This window comes from Arachis hypogaea, chromosome 17 (genome assembly GCF_003086295.3).
Source record: "Arachis hypogaea cultivar Tifrunner chromosome 17, arahy.Tifrunner.gnm2.J5K5, whole genome shotgun sequence".
Lineage (NCBI taxonomy): Eukaryota > Viridiplantae > Streptophyta > Magnoliopsida > Fabales > Fabaceae > Arachis > Arachis hypogaea.
The window spans coordinates 128545474-128558213 of NC_092052.1; the positions used below are offsets into that span (position 1 = coordinate 128545474).

The following is a 12740-nucleotide window of genomic DNA, read 5'->3' on the forward strand; positions in this document are numbered from 1 at the left end:
ACTGCCAGATCTGAACTTGAAACTGAAGTATTACAAGAATTCTTAAGGAAATCAAAAAAGAAGAAAACCAATGAAAAAGCTGTTGCACAGGGATTTTTTATATTTGGGTGTATAGTATGCATTCTAAGGTGTTTTTAGTTGCTGATAATTATTTTTGGTTTTTCAGGAAGAAGGGAGCTCCGCTGTCATCGACAGAAGGTCACTATGACTCATCCGAAATGTAAGAACCTTTATTTAATAAAATCTTGTTATCCTGATTTAGCCGTATGGTATTTTTACTGAATAATATTTATTCTATGCCTAGAATACCGAAGGTGAACTTAGGAAGTGAGAATGATCCTTTGTCTCAAGGACAAACAGATCAAAGCAGCATAAACAAACCGGCGGATGGCATGTAATTTCTCTTTCTAATACCGGTTGCTTTTATCTTTTATTACCTTCTGCTTCTAATTTTGTATATATTTTTTTTAGAAAAAGAAGCCCTTTAATGTTTTATTCAAGAAAAAAAGGCAGAAAAAAAAAGCAAAAACTGCATGCAACTACGTAAGTTCTCAAAAAACAAAGCCTGTGTTTCTTTTTGAATGCTTCAAGTGTATTTTGACTTTTTTTGGGTGTATTTCAGGTTGAGACTGGTAGAAGAATCAGCCAATGACCCAGCTGAACAGAACATGATGGTTGTGCGGGTAGAGACACAGTTACAAACTAAAGCGCTTTCAATGTGAGTTTTACAAATAAATTTCAACCTTATAATCATGAATTTTTACGGGCTTTCTTAACTTTTTATTTTTTTCTTGTTTAGAGTTCCGATTCAAGAAATTGAACCATCCCCTGCAAAGTCTCCAAGTGAGAAAATTAATGAAGAAAGAACAAAAAGGTAAGGAATAATATTGGGATGTATTTGGTTATTGTTTGGGTGTATATTGTCCTTGTTGGGGTGTATATTTGACTTATTTGGGTGTATATCTTCACATAAGATCTATAACTGGTTTTTTTATAATATGATTCGTTTTATTTAACCCTGCAGCACTCCAGAACCCCCGAAACCTGATAAAAGCACACCCACGGTTCCACCAGCTCCATCTAAAATGTAAGTTCAGCAGAGTAAAATTTGGTTTTCAATATCATTAATCTATTTTTATTCTTATAATACGTTATATGTCATCACGCAGTAATCCAGCCCTAGAAGACGCTGTTACACTGATGATGATGACACAAACAGCATCCTACATTCCTAAAGAAGGTCCGATGTCATCATTCAGCCTTGGCTTGACTGACTCAAGTCAAGAAGAAGCAGCGACGGAAGAGGGGCAGAGGGCAAAAAGTCTTGAAACACCAAAACTAATCGAACAATTAGAGGAAACTGGTGGAAAAATTGCAAACAGTGGGGTGAAAACAACATTAGATTATGCGGAAGGTAAAAGTCCACAGATTGAAAAGCAGAGTGGCGAAGAAATTTTTGAAAAGTTTGAAACTCCTGGGAAGAGCAACGAGATCTCGGCTGAAATGAAAGAGAAATGTTACGTCTGGGCCACACGTGTGAAGACATACGGAGATGGAAACACTAATGAGTATGACCCAGTCTGCACCCTCAAAGTCCAAGATTGATTCATTCTGTCAAAAATCCACTTTGCATCTCTGAAAGCTGATACACATATAGAAGCCGAGGTAATATTAGAATAACATTAATGATTTTATCATGAAATGTAACTGCCATGTGCCTGATCCTAAACCAACAAAACATTAAAAGATTTCAAGAAGAAATATATTGTCTCCCCCCTGATATTGTGGTAAGGTGTACTTCAATTAAACCTTGGGTGTATTTTCTGTATTCATTTGGGTGTATTAATTATTTCATTTGGTGTTTCACAAATGTTGCAGAACATGGCCATTGGAAATCACCCAGATGACGAATTCTTACAGCCTAAAACCAAAAAGCCATTTAGGGTCGAAGACTACCCGATGTTTATACCTTTTTGGACCTCAAAAAATTAGCATCACATCCATATGTAAGTTTTCATTTCTAAAACTTCTTATCACAATTCTTTACTTATGTGCCAATTAAATTAAAACACTGTTCAATGTGGACATGCTTTAGATTTTTGCACCTGTTTGCTATTTCGATCATTGGTGGCTATGGGTGGCTGATGTAAGAAAGATAAAATTTTATATACTTGACCCGTATCACAAGACATGTCCCTCTGAAGTCAGAATGAAGCTAAACAAATTCGTTGTAAGCTGTTTCTGTGTTTTGTATTTTAATATTTGGGTGTATTTCTGTTCAACATAAGGGATAGTTTGTGATTTCTTAGGTGTATTTTTTTATTTAATTTATTCATATATTACTGATTTGTTTTATGTTTTAAGAGATATGTAATCTCGAGAATAAGGGTATATGCTGGGGGCACCTCTCAAGAAAAAGGATAAGGAAATTGAATCACCACACATTAACATCTCAAGCCAAAAAATAAGGTATAAATTTTTCACTCTGAAAATCAATCTTTCCTATATGTAATTTGCTAATTTATTTTTTGTTTTTCAGTTATGACTGTTCTATTTATGAAATGAAGTGGCTTGAAATAATTTAGGCCGAAAATGTTAAAAGGGGGAAGTATGAGTGTGACAATTGGACTCAGGTAATTGTGTTTAAAACTCTTTATTACTTTACTAAATTAACATGGTTGATTAAAAAGAATATTCTTTTAAACTGTAGGACGAGGTGGACCACTATAGAGTAGAATATGCTTCCTGGATTCTATTCCATGAAATGAATCAAGACAAAGTTGAAGTCATTAGGAGAAGTGATGCAATAAGACTGTCCAAACCATCCTCAGTGTTATTGAGTCCATATTGTCAGATAGATTCTTATGATATTGACACTAATTAATCTAACTGTTATGTAGTCTTGTAACAATTTGAACACATGCTGTAAAATTTTGCCAATATAATCCAGTTTTATTATAAAAAAATTTTCCATAATTAAACTGTCTCTGCTGTATTCAAAAGGTCTAAATTACAGGTGTTAAAATATGAAGAAAAACATCAAACCAGCTATACACCCAAAACATGAAATTTTACACTCAAGAAAAGTTGAATATACACCCAAACTTCTATCCCCTGATGCTGGATCCCTAAAACCCTATACCCTAAATCCTAAATCCCTCAACCATAAAACCCTAAACCCTAAAATCCTAAACACTAAAACCCTAAACCCTAAACTCTAAACTCTAAACCCTAAACTACCCAACCTACTATACACCCAAAACATGAAATTTTACACCCCAATAATTTCAATATACACCCAAACTTCTATCCCCTGATGCTGGATTCCTAAACCCCTAAACCCTAAAACCCTAAAATCCTAAACCCTAAAACCATAAATCCTAAAACCTTAAAAACTTAAACCCTAAAATCCTAAAATCCTAAACCCTAAACCCTAAAATCCTAAGTCCTAAACCCTAAACCTTAAACTCTAAACTATAAAAATTAAACAAAACAATAATTTATAACATAAACAGCAGCATCTGAAAATATATAAATATAAAATGTCAAACACAAGAAAATTCTAAAATACACCCAAAAAATTAAACTTTACACCCATATTCTATAACTATACACCTAAAAAATTATCCCCTGCTGCTGGTTCCCTGAACTGATAATTCATAACATGTCCGTGATATTGGCTGGAATTTGGACGCACCACTGATGCAGCATCAAAGAGGTTTAACTGGAAATAATAAACTCACATATTAGCAAAACTATTAACAAGAAAATTAAACTCAATCACCATATATTTAAAGAACATCACTTTTACCTCGTTTAAAGCTTTCGTTTTCTTCTTCTTTGAGACATTTACAATCTGTTTGTCCAACTTTGAACCTAGCCTATTTTTTGGACGTCCTCTTTTTCGAACCCTTGGAGGGCTTTGAAGCTCGTTAACGGATTCCAAGTTGGCATCTTTGTGAGATAACGAACATATCCCCTTCCTTTTGGCTTTCAGTTCTTCCATCTTAACCATGACGTTATCGTACGCACGGTGCAGAATGGCAATCAGCTCCTCCGATTCTGATGCAAATTCGCAAATATTTTGCGAACGAAACACCAATTCGTCAAACCTTTTGCTTCTTGACTCCAACAGTGGCTCATCGTGGCTGCTCTTGATATGTGTGTGTCGCCTCTTTACCTTCTTACTCCATCGTTCTAATATATATCTTGGTGACACTTGGGTTACTCGTTCAAAGCTTAAAACGCTTAGGGCATGACGGCACAATATCTTTCTTGACTCGAATAATAAGCATTGGCATTTCACTTGGGCTGCTACTGAGTCGTAAGTAACCACAAACTTGTTGAATATTGAGCTGGAAACTTGTTCTCCAACTTCGTATACTGAATAGCCTAGAGTGGAGTTCGTTAATCTTGTGATGCAATTCGCCTTCTCTCTGAATTGTGCTTGGACTTTCCTAAACTTTTGGTGAGTGTACACATGTTGAAACTGACCTTCAATGGAGGATTTTGTTGCACACGGTATCACCATATGAAAATCTGCAGCATCTGAATCTCTCTCTACTTGCTCCCTGCTTCCGAGGCAATTATCGTATTGTTTGACAAATTGAATAAGCGAGCTGTTCCGGGTAATAAACTTGTTAAAAAATGAATGCATGCTCTTGCTCCTTTGTGTGCTTCTCATCCCTGCCCAGAAGTGGTGATCCAGATAAATTGAAACCCATATATGACGGTCTTCGTAAAGATCTGCAGAATATACCCAAATAAGGCTATATTACACCCAAAAACATGCAATTTACACCTCTGCTGTAGATTTTAAACAACATTACCTGAAAGTCACTTGTTGTCCACAAGACCATACTTCAGCAGAAAATCATTCCAATTCCTATTAAATGAATCTTTACTGTGAGAGTTCCAAACAACTTGGTTCATTTCTTGTTCAATTTCTGCATGTCCATTGTACCCATTTAATTTACTTGGGATCTTCTTCGTGATGTGCCAAAAACATCCAATATACACCTCTGCAGCAGATTCATAGAATAAAATTAATTTAGATTCATAAACAAGAACAGCATGTTACCTATTTGTATTGTAGGTGGTGTCAAATAAAATAATATCTCCGAAATACTCAAAGGCAGCTCTGCTCCTTGCATCGGCCCAAAAAGCCAGCTTAATCGACTGATTGTCCTCGAGTTTGAGCTCGAAAAAGAAATTTTGATTCTTCTCTTTCATTCTTAATAAATATTTCCCGAATTCATTTGCATCTTCTTGTTCCAAAACATTCTCCACTTCTCTCGAGATGTAATTACTCACGTCTTTTTTGATAAAATTTAACTCGCGGTGACCCCCAGCTGCCGCAACGAATGATTGGTAAGTTTTGCTTGGTCTGATACCAGCTTCCTCGTTATTCTCTATTGTACGACGAACAGACATGCTTAGTTCCCTGTGCTGTTTAAGCATCTCTGTTTGAGTTGGACAGCATGGATGTGAATGATGCAACACGACCTTCGAAATGATCCAAGCACCAACATCCCTCAATGTGTGTATATAAATTCTTGCAGGACAATTTAAACCAGCTGTGGGATTTGTCTTTTCGGTCGGAGATATTTTAGATTTTTATTTTTCCTCTCTGCTACATGTAATCAAATTCTTAATTTCGTTTCCCTTCTTATTTGTGCTCCGAACTCTTGTAGAAAAACCTGCAGCCTTCGCATAGTCCATGTAAAATTTTGCAGCATCTTCAAGGGTGTTAAAAGTCATTCCAACCTTGGGAACAAACTGGTCATCAACAACACAGAAGGGTTGCAAAATACACCATGTTAAAAATAAGGATATACGATAGAGTTTCTACACGTCATAAAAAAAGTAACAATTCAACTAAAAGACACCCAAGTATTCCTGATCTACACTCAAACAACAACAACTCAACTAAAATAACAAGAAAAGCCATAAACTGTAAATACATCCAAACTTTCCTTAAATACACCCAAAAAGTTCTGATCTACACCCGAACGTTTGGTATAAAATGCACAAAATTAATCAAAACTAGTACATTAGATTCAATTCACAGTCAATGTTCACGCATTAATTTCACAGTCAATGTTCACGGATTATTCAGCTAGACAATCATAAATGACTAACTGCATCAAATTCAGATTCAATAATTAATTGAAACTAAATCACACCTCAGAAACTTCGTTCGATTCAAATTCAAAATCCACTTTGCCCTGGTTCAGCTGACAATCTGAAGCTGAATCATCCATTATCTTCAAAACGATTTCAAAACTTGATTTCAAAAACCATGAAAATCGAAAAAAAATGAAGCAAGAATACAGAGAGAGAAACACACGTAAATGACGAAGAAACCAGTGATAAACGCACGTAAAACAACGAATGAAAAGGCAAAGAGAGAACGCACGAAGGAGATCGAACAAATTTGGCAAGAAACTCGAAAAAGGAAACGAAATCTTTTGAAAAATGGAAGTTATATATTCGCACGTTAATTGATTTTGATTGATTTAAAGTATGTTAAAGAGGCGCGTGAAACATAGATGCCACAAGAGACGCGTTTGAAGGTAAAGGACTTATAAGACTTGTAAGCGTTCATTGCTTGTATGCAGAGATTAATCCAAAATCAATTTTATTTTAAATTATCATCAAGTTATATGATAATGTTGCATCTTTTTATAACTTATCCAAACCCTATCCTATCCTCTCTGTTGTCACCTCTAATAACTACTCTATCCTAACTAAATCTCTAATGAGATAAAAAATAGTAATGTAACATTATATTTTAATTAAATTTCTGGCATAAAAATACAAAATAATAATTTATGATATTCTATCCAAAATTAAATCTTAATTATTCCCAAAATATTAAAACCAAATTATATAAATAGTCAATCGAAATATAAACAAAAATTATCGAAAATACAAAATAAATTCTTCTTAACGGAAAGAATTACTAAAGACTTCGTACACAAAACAAATATGAAAATATAATACTCAAAAAAAAAAAAAATCTGATCATTTATTCTCTAATAATTCTAACTCTAACTAATTGAAAAAGTCATACATTAGTTTAAACTTAACGATTTATTTATGTTACTTTTATGATAGTATATATATAAAAAATATCTCTTCTTAAACTTATCAATTTGATAGGTTGTAAATTTATATGAGTTGCAAACAAAATTAAAATATTTAACTATAAATTATTATTTTTTAACCAAAAATAAAGAATTTACTATAATTTTTGTCTTCTAATATCCAATTTCCAACTCATAGAGAAACATCGCTTTTTAATAAATTAGTATGGAGAGACTATGCCATTTGAGTTATAACTGATTGGTTTTTTTTAGAATATGTGTTAATAAATTTATAATATTTTTTTGAATTAAAATCATTATTGTTAGAAGATTTCCCTCAAATTGGAAATGGGTACATGACTAATTGAGTCAAGAGAGGGGTTAGCGTGCCTCGTGGGTGGGTTAGAAACTTAGAATACTTTTTTAAATGAAACGGCAAACTAACGGGCGGTTAAGTGGAGCCCACTAAAAGCCCACGGATTTGACACCCTCTTTGTACCGAAGAGCCCGGGCCCCACTCTCCATTCTCCCACTCTCTATAAGAAGAAACGCCCGAGAACACAACCATTGCTCTTTTCGCAACCAAAACCCATCACTTTGTCTCTTATTCTCTCATTCTCGCATTCTCGCATTGCCAAATCTAAACCCCTTGTATTTTCTGTTTGTTTCCCGAGAAAATTGAAAAATCTCTATCATGGAGCGGTTCGACAACGACGACCTTCAGTACGTTGTCCATGACTACTTCGACTTCTCTGACTTCGAAGACGACGTTGCACTCACCAATTCTGATCCTTTGGATGACTCCGACCTCGATGAAAGCTTCCAGACGGTAACGATTCGATACCGGCTTTACTCTTGTTTTGTTCTATGATTGATTGCGATTTGGAATGAAACCGTCTACACCGTGAGAGGTTTATTTGTTTGATGTATATTCATTTGTTTGCTATTGTGTTTGGCAGAGTAATTCGAAGACTGATACGTCTGCTTCGGAAGCTAGAAAAGGGAAAGATATACAGGGGATTCCATGGGAGAAGCTTAACTACAGCAGACAGAAGTACCGCGAGACTCGATTGAAGCAGTACAAGAACTACGAGAACCTCTCGCATTCTCGCGAGGATCTCGACAAGGTGAACACCTCAGCTGCTTCACGCTTTCACTTCTTATTCAGATGAAAATTATGAAATACTAATTCTAATTCGTTTCTGAACACTCTGTTTATTTGTTTATTTGGCAGGAGTGTTTGGAAGTGCAGAAGGGGAAGGCCTTCTATGACTTCCAGTTCAACACAAGGCTTGTAAAATCCACAATTATCCATTTTCAGGTAGAGACTTTTCTTCATTTATACTTAAACTTAGTTCTTAGGCATTCTTGGGGAAAGAGTGTTATTTCATTTGCACTGATATGTGTTTGATTTGAACAGAGCTTGTAGTAATTTAAAATTATTAAAAACCATAAATCTTGGCTTGTGTTCCTTGCTTTGATAAATTTTCATCATAGTTAATTTTTTTCTTCTTCTTTGGAACGATTTTATCATGTGGATATTGGCTACACTGCATCCAGGGAGTTCTTATATTTCGTAGCCAATAGCCTTACCTGGTGATAATGTTATTTGGCCATAACGAGTTTTGCTATGCATAATTTTGTGCTCAAGTTTTGCAGGATTCAGTTATTTGTATTGTTCCTTTGCATACGGATGGAATTAAAGGCCGCGACTCTTTTATATATGGATTTAAACTAATGCCTGTGGGGATTTTTCATGCACTTGCTTCCAATCAACTCACAGTTTGACAAGCTTATAAGACTAAATTTCAAAAAACCTCGATCTTTTACAAACTTATTATTTTTTAAACCACTCTACCCTGGTCATTTCATGAAATTGCCATTTTGTGAAAAATAAAATTAGAAGATGGTAAATTATAATATGTTTCAACAGGTTTCTTTTTTAGAAATTTCCCGGCTTGAAGGCTTTAAGCAAGAACTTGTTTCAGACTTCTCTCTTTTCTCCCTTTTAAACAGATGTTTCTCAAGCACTATTTCATAACGCTATGCCACTTCAGCTCTTGGAATTTTAGTAAAATTCCAATTTTGCTAGAAAGTATCTTCTAAGATGCCAAATATTGTTCTGTACAGAAAAGATAGTTTCTTGCCAATTTATGGATATGGATGCATCAAGGCTATGGTATGACTTGAAAACTTATAAATAATTTGGTGATTTTCCTGTGGGAAGAGATTTTGTTACACTTGTAAGATGTGTTTACATCCAACGGAATGACGGACTAAAATGAATTGCTGGTATGTCAAATGAATTGCTGAGTAAACTTCAGTACCCATGAATTGCATAATGGCTTACTTTGCTAATTGTTATTTAGCTAAGTCATGATCTATGAGAGATTATTACTCGAATATTTTTTGAACCAAAAAATTTCTATTTTTACTCTTGAATAGCTATTACTGGTGGAAGGGTGATTTTATACTGTATACAACTTCTGACTATGCAACCATACCGTCATATTTACTACTTGTCTTAAATTTAGTACTAACACAGTTCCACAGTTGTCATTATAATTTTAATGGTGCGACAACAACATTTAGTTAATAATTCTTAAGCCAAGATGTCATAACTCTTTAAGTGTGGTTTCTTACACGTTGACGAACTTTCAATTCTGTTATGTTTCCTGTTATTATTATTTTTTTTATGTATCATTATTACTTTTGTAATTGATATATATATCTCCACACAAGTCTTAACCTGTTTCTGCATCTGGGCCTTTTATTTCTCTTATTATGTCCGCTTTTAGCAGGTGGGAAGTGAGCAGCTTGGCAGGGCATTATTTTATGGTATGATAGGAAAATTATCTGACCACATTTGAGAGGGATCTAACAATATTTCTTAAATTAGTGTTGACTGTTCATTTGCCCTTATCAAGAAGGGTATTACTCTTCATTTTTGGCTGTATATTTCTAGTATATTATTATTGTGTTGATTCTTTTGTTTCGATCAACATTTATGTGTAGATCACTTACATTGCTTTGAAAAATTCTTGGCTATTTCACAGAAGTGCGGATTCCATATTTTATAATCATAAAGCACTTGATTTAATTTGTTGGAAAGATGTATGGTTGAGGGTGTTATATACTTATATTTTCTAGCTGGGCTTAGATCATACGGTCACATTATACATGGGTAGTTAGGTTGTTGATTGTCGTGATTTTGCATGATTGTTCACAAGTTTAGCTTATTTTCTTTATTTTTGTTGACCACTTGGGTGATAACATTGATGTGATCAATATGTTTCTCATCTGTGCAGCTGAGGAATTTATTGTGGGCGACATCCAAGCATGATGTATACCTTATGCAAAACTACTCGGTGATGCATTGGTCCTCATTACAACAAAGGGGTAAAGAAGTTTTTAATGTGGCCACACCCATAGTTCCGACCCTTGTAAGTGGCCGATTAATTGATCACCTGTGTGCTGCGTTTCGTTTGTCATAACTCATTGGATTTTAAGTGATATGGTGTTTGTTTGCAGGAGTGCCCTGGACTTTTAGCTCGGCCCGTCTACAGAGTTCAAATAAGCACCATGGTAGTCAAGGAAAATTTGGTGGTGGCAGGTGGTTTTCATGGCGAGCTCGTTTGCAAGGTAGGGTGGACCAAATATCTTAAAATTGAATAGGAGGCCCGTTTTCTTATCATCTTATGCGTGTGTTACTTGTGAACCAGAATTTGCGGCATCCTGGTGTTGCATTCTGCAGTAAAATAACTCCTGGTAATGCCATAACCAATGCTGTTGATGTTTACCGCCATCCAAGGTAAGCAGCTAAACGCAGAACCTTATGCTGGACGTGTTGATTTTTGTTTTGTTTTGCTTTGCGACTAACCCTTCTCTTTGCAGTGGGTCGCTGAGGGTTGTTGCAGCAAATAATGATTCCCAAGTTCAGACGTTCGATGCAGAAAATTTTGCTTCCGTGGGTTGTTTTCAATATGATTGGTCTGTTAATGTGAGTGTCATCAGCTGTTATTGCTGTTGCTATAAATCTTCATTTCGGGCGACACTTTCACAAACACTAATTGTGCTCTTTTACATATATTTGCCTTTGCAGAATACTTCTGTCAGTCCAGATGGCAGGTTGATGGCTATTCTTGGTGACAGTGCTGAGTGCTTGTTAGCTGATGCCAACTCCGGGAAGGTACGCTCAAGTTATACTTGTTCCAGTTCACTTTTGTTCTCTTTTATCTACCAATGTCAATTTTTCTTTATACCTATCTGGATCAATGTGCTTTGATACAAAAGCAGTGATAGACAAAAGGACTTTTAAGGGAGCAGTTGTTTTCCAGAGGACTATTATCCATAATGTTCCAATTTAATTCCTGATTTTAACTGTTTTGATATTGCATCTTCTAGGTTGTTGGGAGCCTAAAAGGGCACTTGGACTACTCTTTCTCGTCTGCTTGGCACCCAGATGGAAGAATATTGGCTACGGGGAACCAGGACACAACATGCAGGTTATGGGACATAAGGAACCTTTCAGAATCCGTAGGTGTGCTCAAGGGAAGAATGGGTGCAATAAGAGCCTTAAGGTTCACATCTGATGGGAAGTTCTTGGCCATGGCTGAGCCAGCAGACTTTGTCCATATATTTGACTCCAAGTCTGGCTATGTGCAAGCTCAAGAGATTGATCTATTTGGTGAAATTGCTGGGATATCCTTTAGCCCGGACACGGAGGCCTTATTTATTGGTATTGCCGACCGTACCTATGGAAGCTTGTTAGAGTTCATCAGAAAACGTGACAATAATTACCTTGCCTCTATGTTTTAATTGAGTGGAGTGTTCCTTCAGATATACAGCAAGCTACACTCCATGTGCATGCAAATAAGTTTTTATGCAATGGGTTATTTGCTGTTCAATTTTATAAGCAAAGTTGTAAATTTTGGTCTCTAGGCAGCTGCTGCTTATCTGAGAGAGAGCTCGAGTAGATTATGAGCTTTTTTTTTTTTCTTTTTTTTTTGTGCGTGTGTATAAATATAGCCTTGATTGCTATTGTATATCGGAGACAATAGAATCGAGTAATAATATTTATAGTTATTAGTTATATTATCTGAGAGAGCGCTCCAGTAGTATAAATAATTAAATATAGCCTTGATTGCTATTGTATATTGTATATCGGTGACAATAGAATCGAGCAATGATATTCATAGATAAATATCAGTGGCTGTTCTTATATATTTGTTTTTCCCATCTGACGCTTCCTGTTTTATGCATGCCGTCCTAGGTTGATTGTAAATATCCATTGATAGAACCTGTGATATTGCAATCTTTACACTTAATAGCATGGTCCTATTCAATTCAAGTAATCTGAAGTTTAAATCAACTCCACTAGAAAGATATCTTCGAAGTGTGTCATTTAGTGGCACGTAGTTTTCAGAACTTGTTTTGCGTTCCCAAAATTGGTATAAATGAACTCTTGAGTATTCTAAAAGCAAAGGTGATAAGATAAAGATAGGTTTGGTGTTTTTAAAAACAATATTTTATTGCCGACCGAAACAAATGAGGATTTTGACGTTTATATTTGGATAACGTTTCAACCTCCCTGGGGAAAGTGGAAGTCGCTTGCTAACAAAAAAATATTAATGCTAGAAACTCCCTTAGAGA

At 35.3% G+C, this 12740-nt stretch overlaps 1 protein-coding gene across 9 annotated transcripts; it reads left to right on the forward strand.

The window, feature by feature from the left end:
* The first annotated feature begins 7642 nt into the window (after positions 1-7642).
* LOC112766555 (uncharacterized WD repeat-containing protein C2A9.03) lies at positions 7643-12311 on the forward strand. 9 transcript variants are annotated; one of them, XM_072222097.1, is made up of 10 exons: positions 7655-7917; positions 8048-8215; positions 8323-8409; positions 9887-10019; positions 10397-10531; positions 10620-10730; positions 10811-10899; positions 10983-11088; positions 11191-11277; positions 11493-12311. In XM_072222097.1, exons 5-10 carry the CDS (start codon positions 10442-10444, stop codon positions 11904-11906), a joined length of 897 nt encoding a protein of 298 aa, XP_072078198.1. In that variant the 5' UTR covers positions 7655-7917; positions 8048-8215; positions 8323-8409; positions 9887-10019; positions 10397-10441; the 3' UTR covers positions 11907-12311. The 9 variants fall into 9 exon arrangements, with proteins under 9 accessions (XP_025668229.1, XP_072078198.1, XP_025668233.1 ...); XM_025812448.3 differs by having other exon boundaries at positions 9887-9926; XM_072222096.1 differs by having other exon boundaries at positions 9890-10019.
* The last annotated feature ends 429 nt before the right edge of the window (positions 12312-12740 follow it).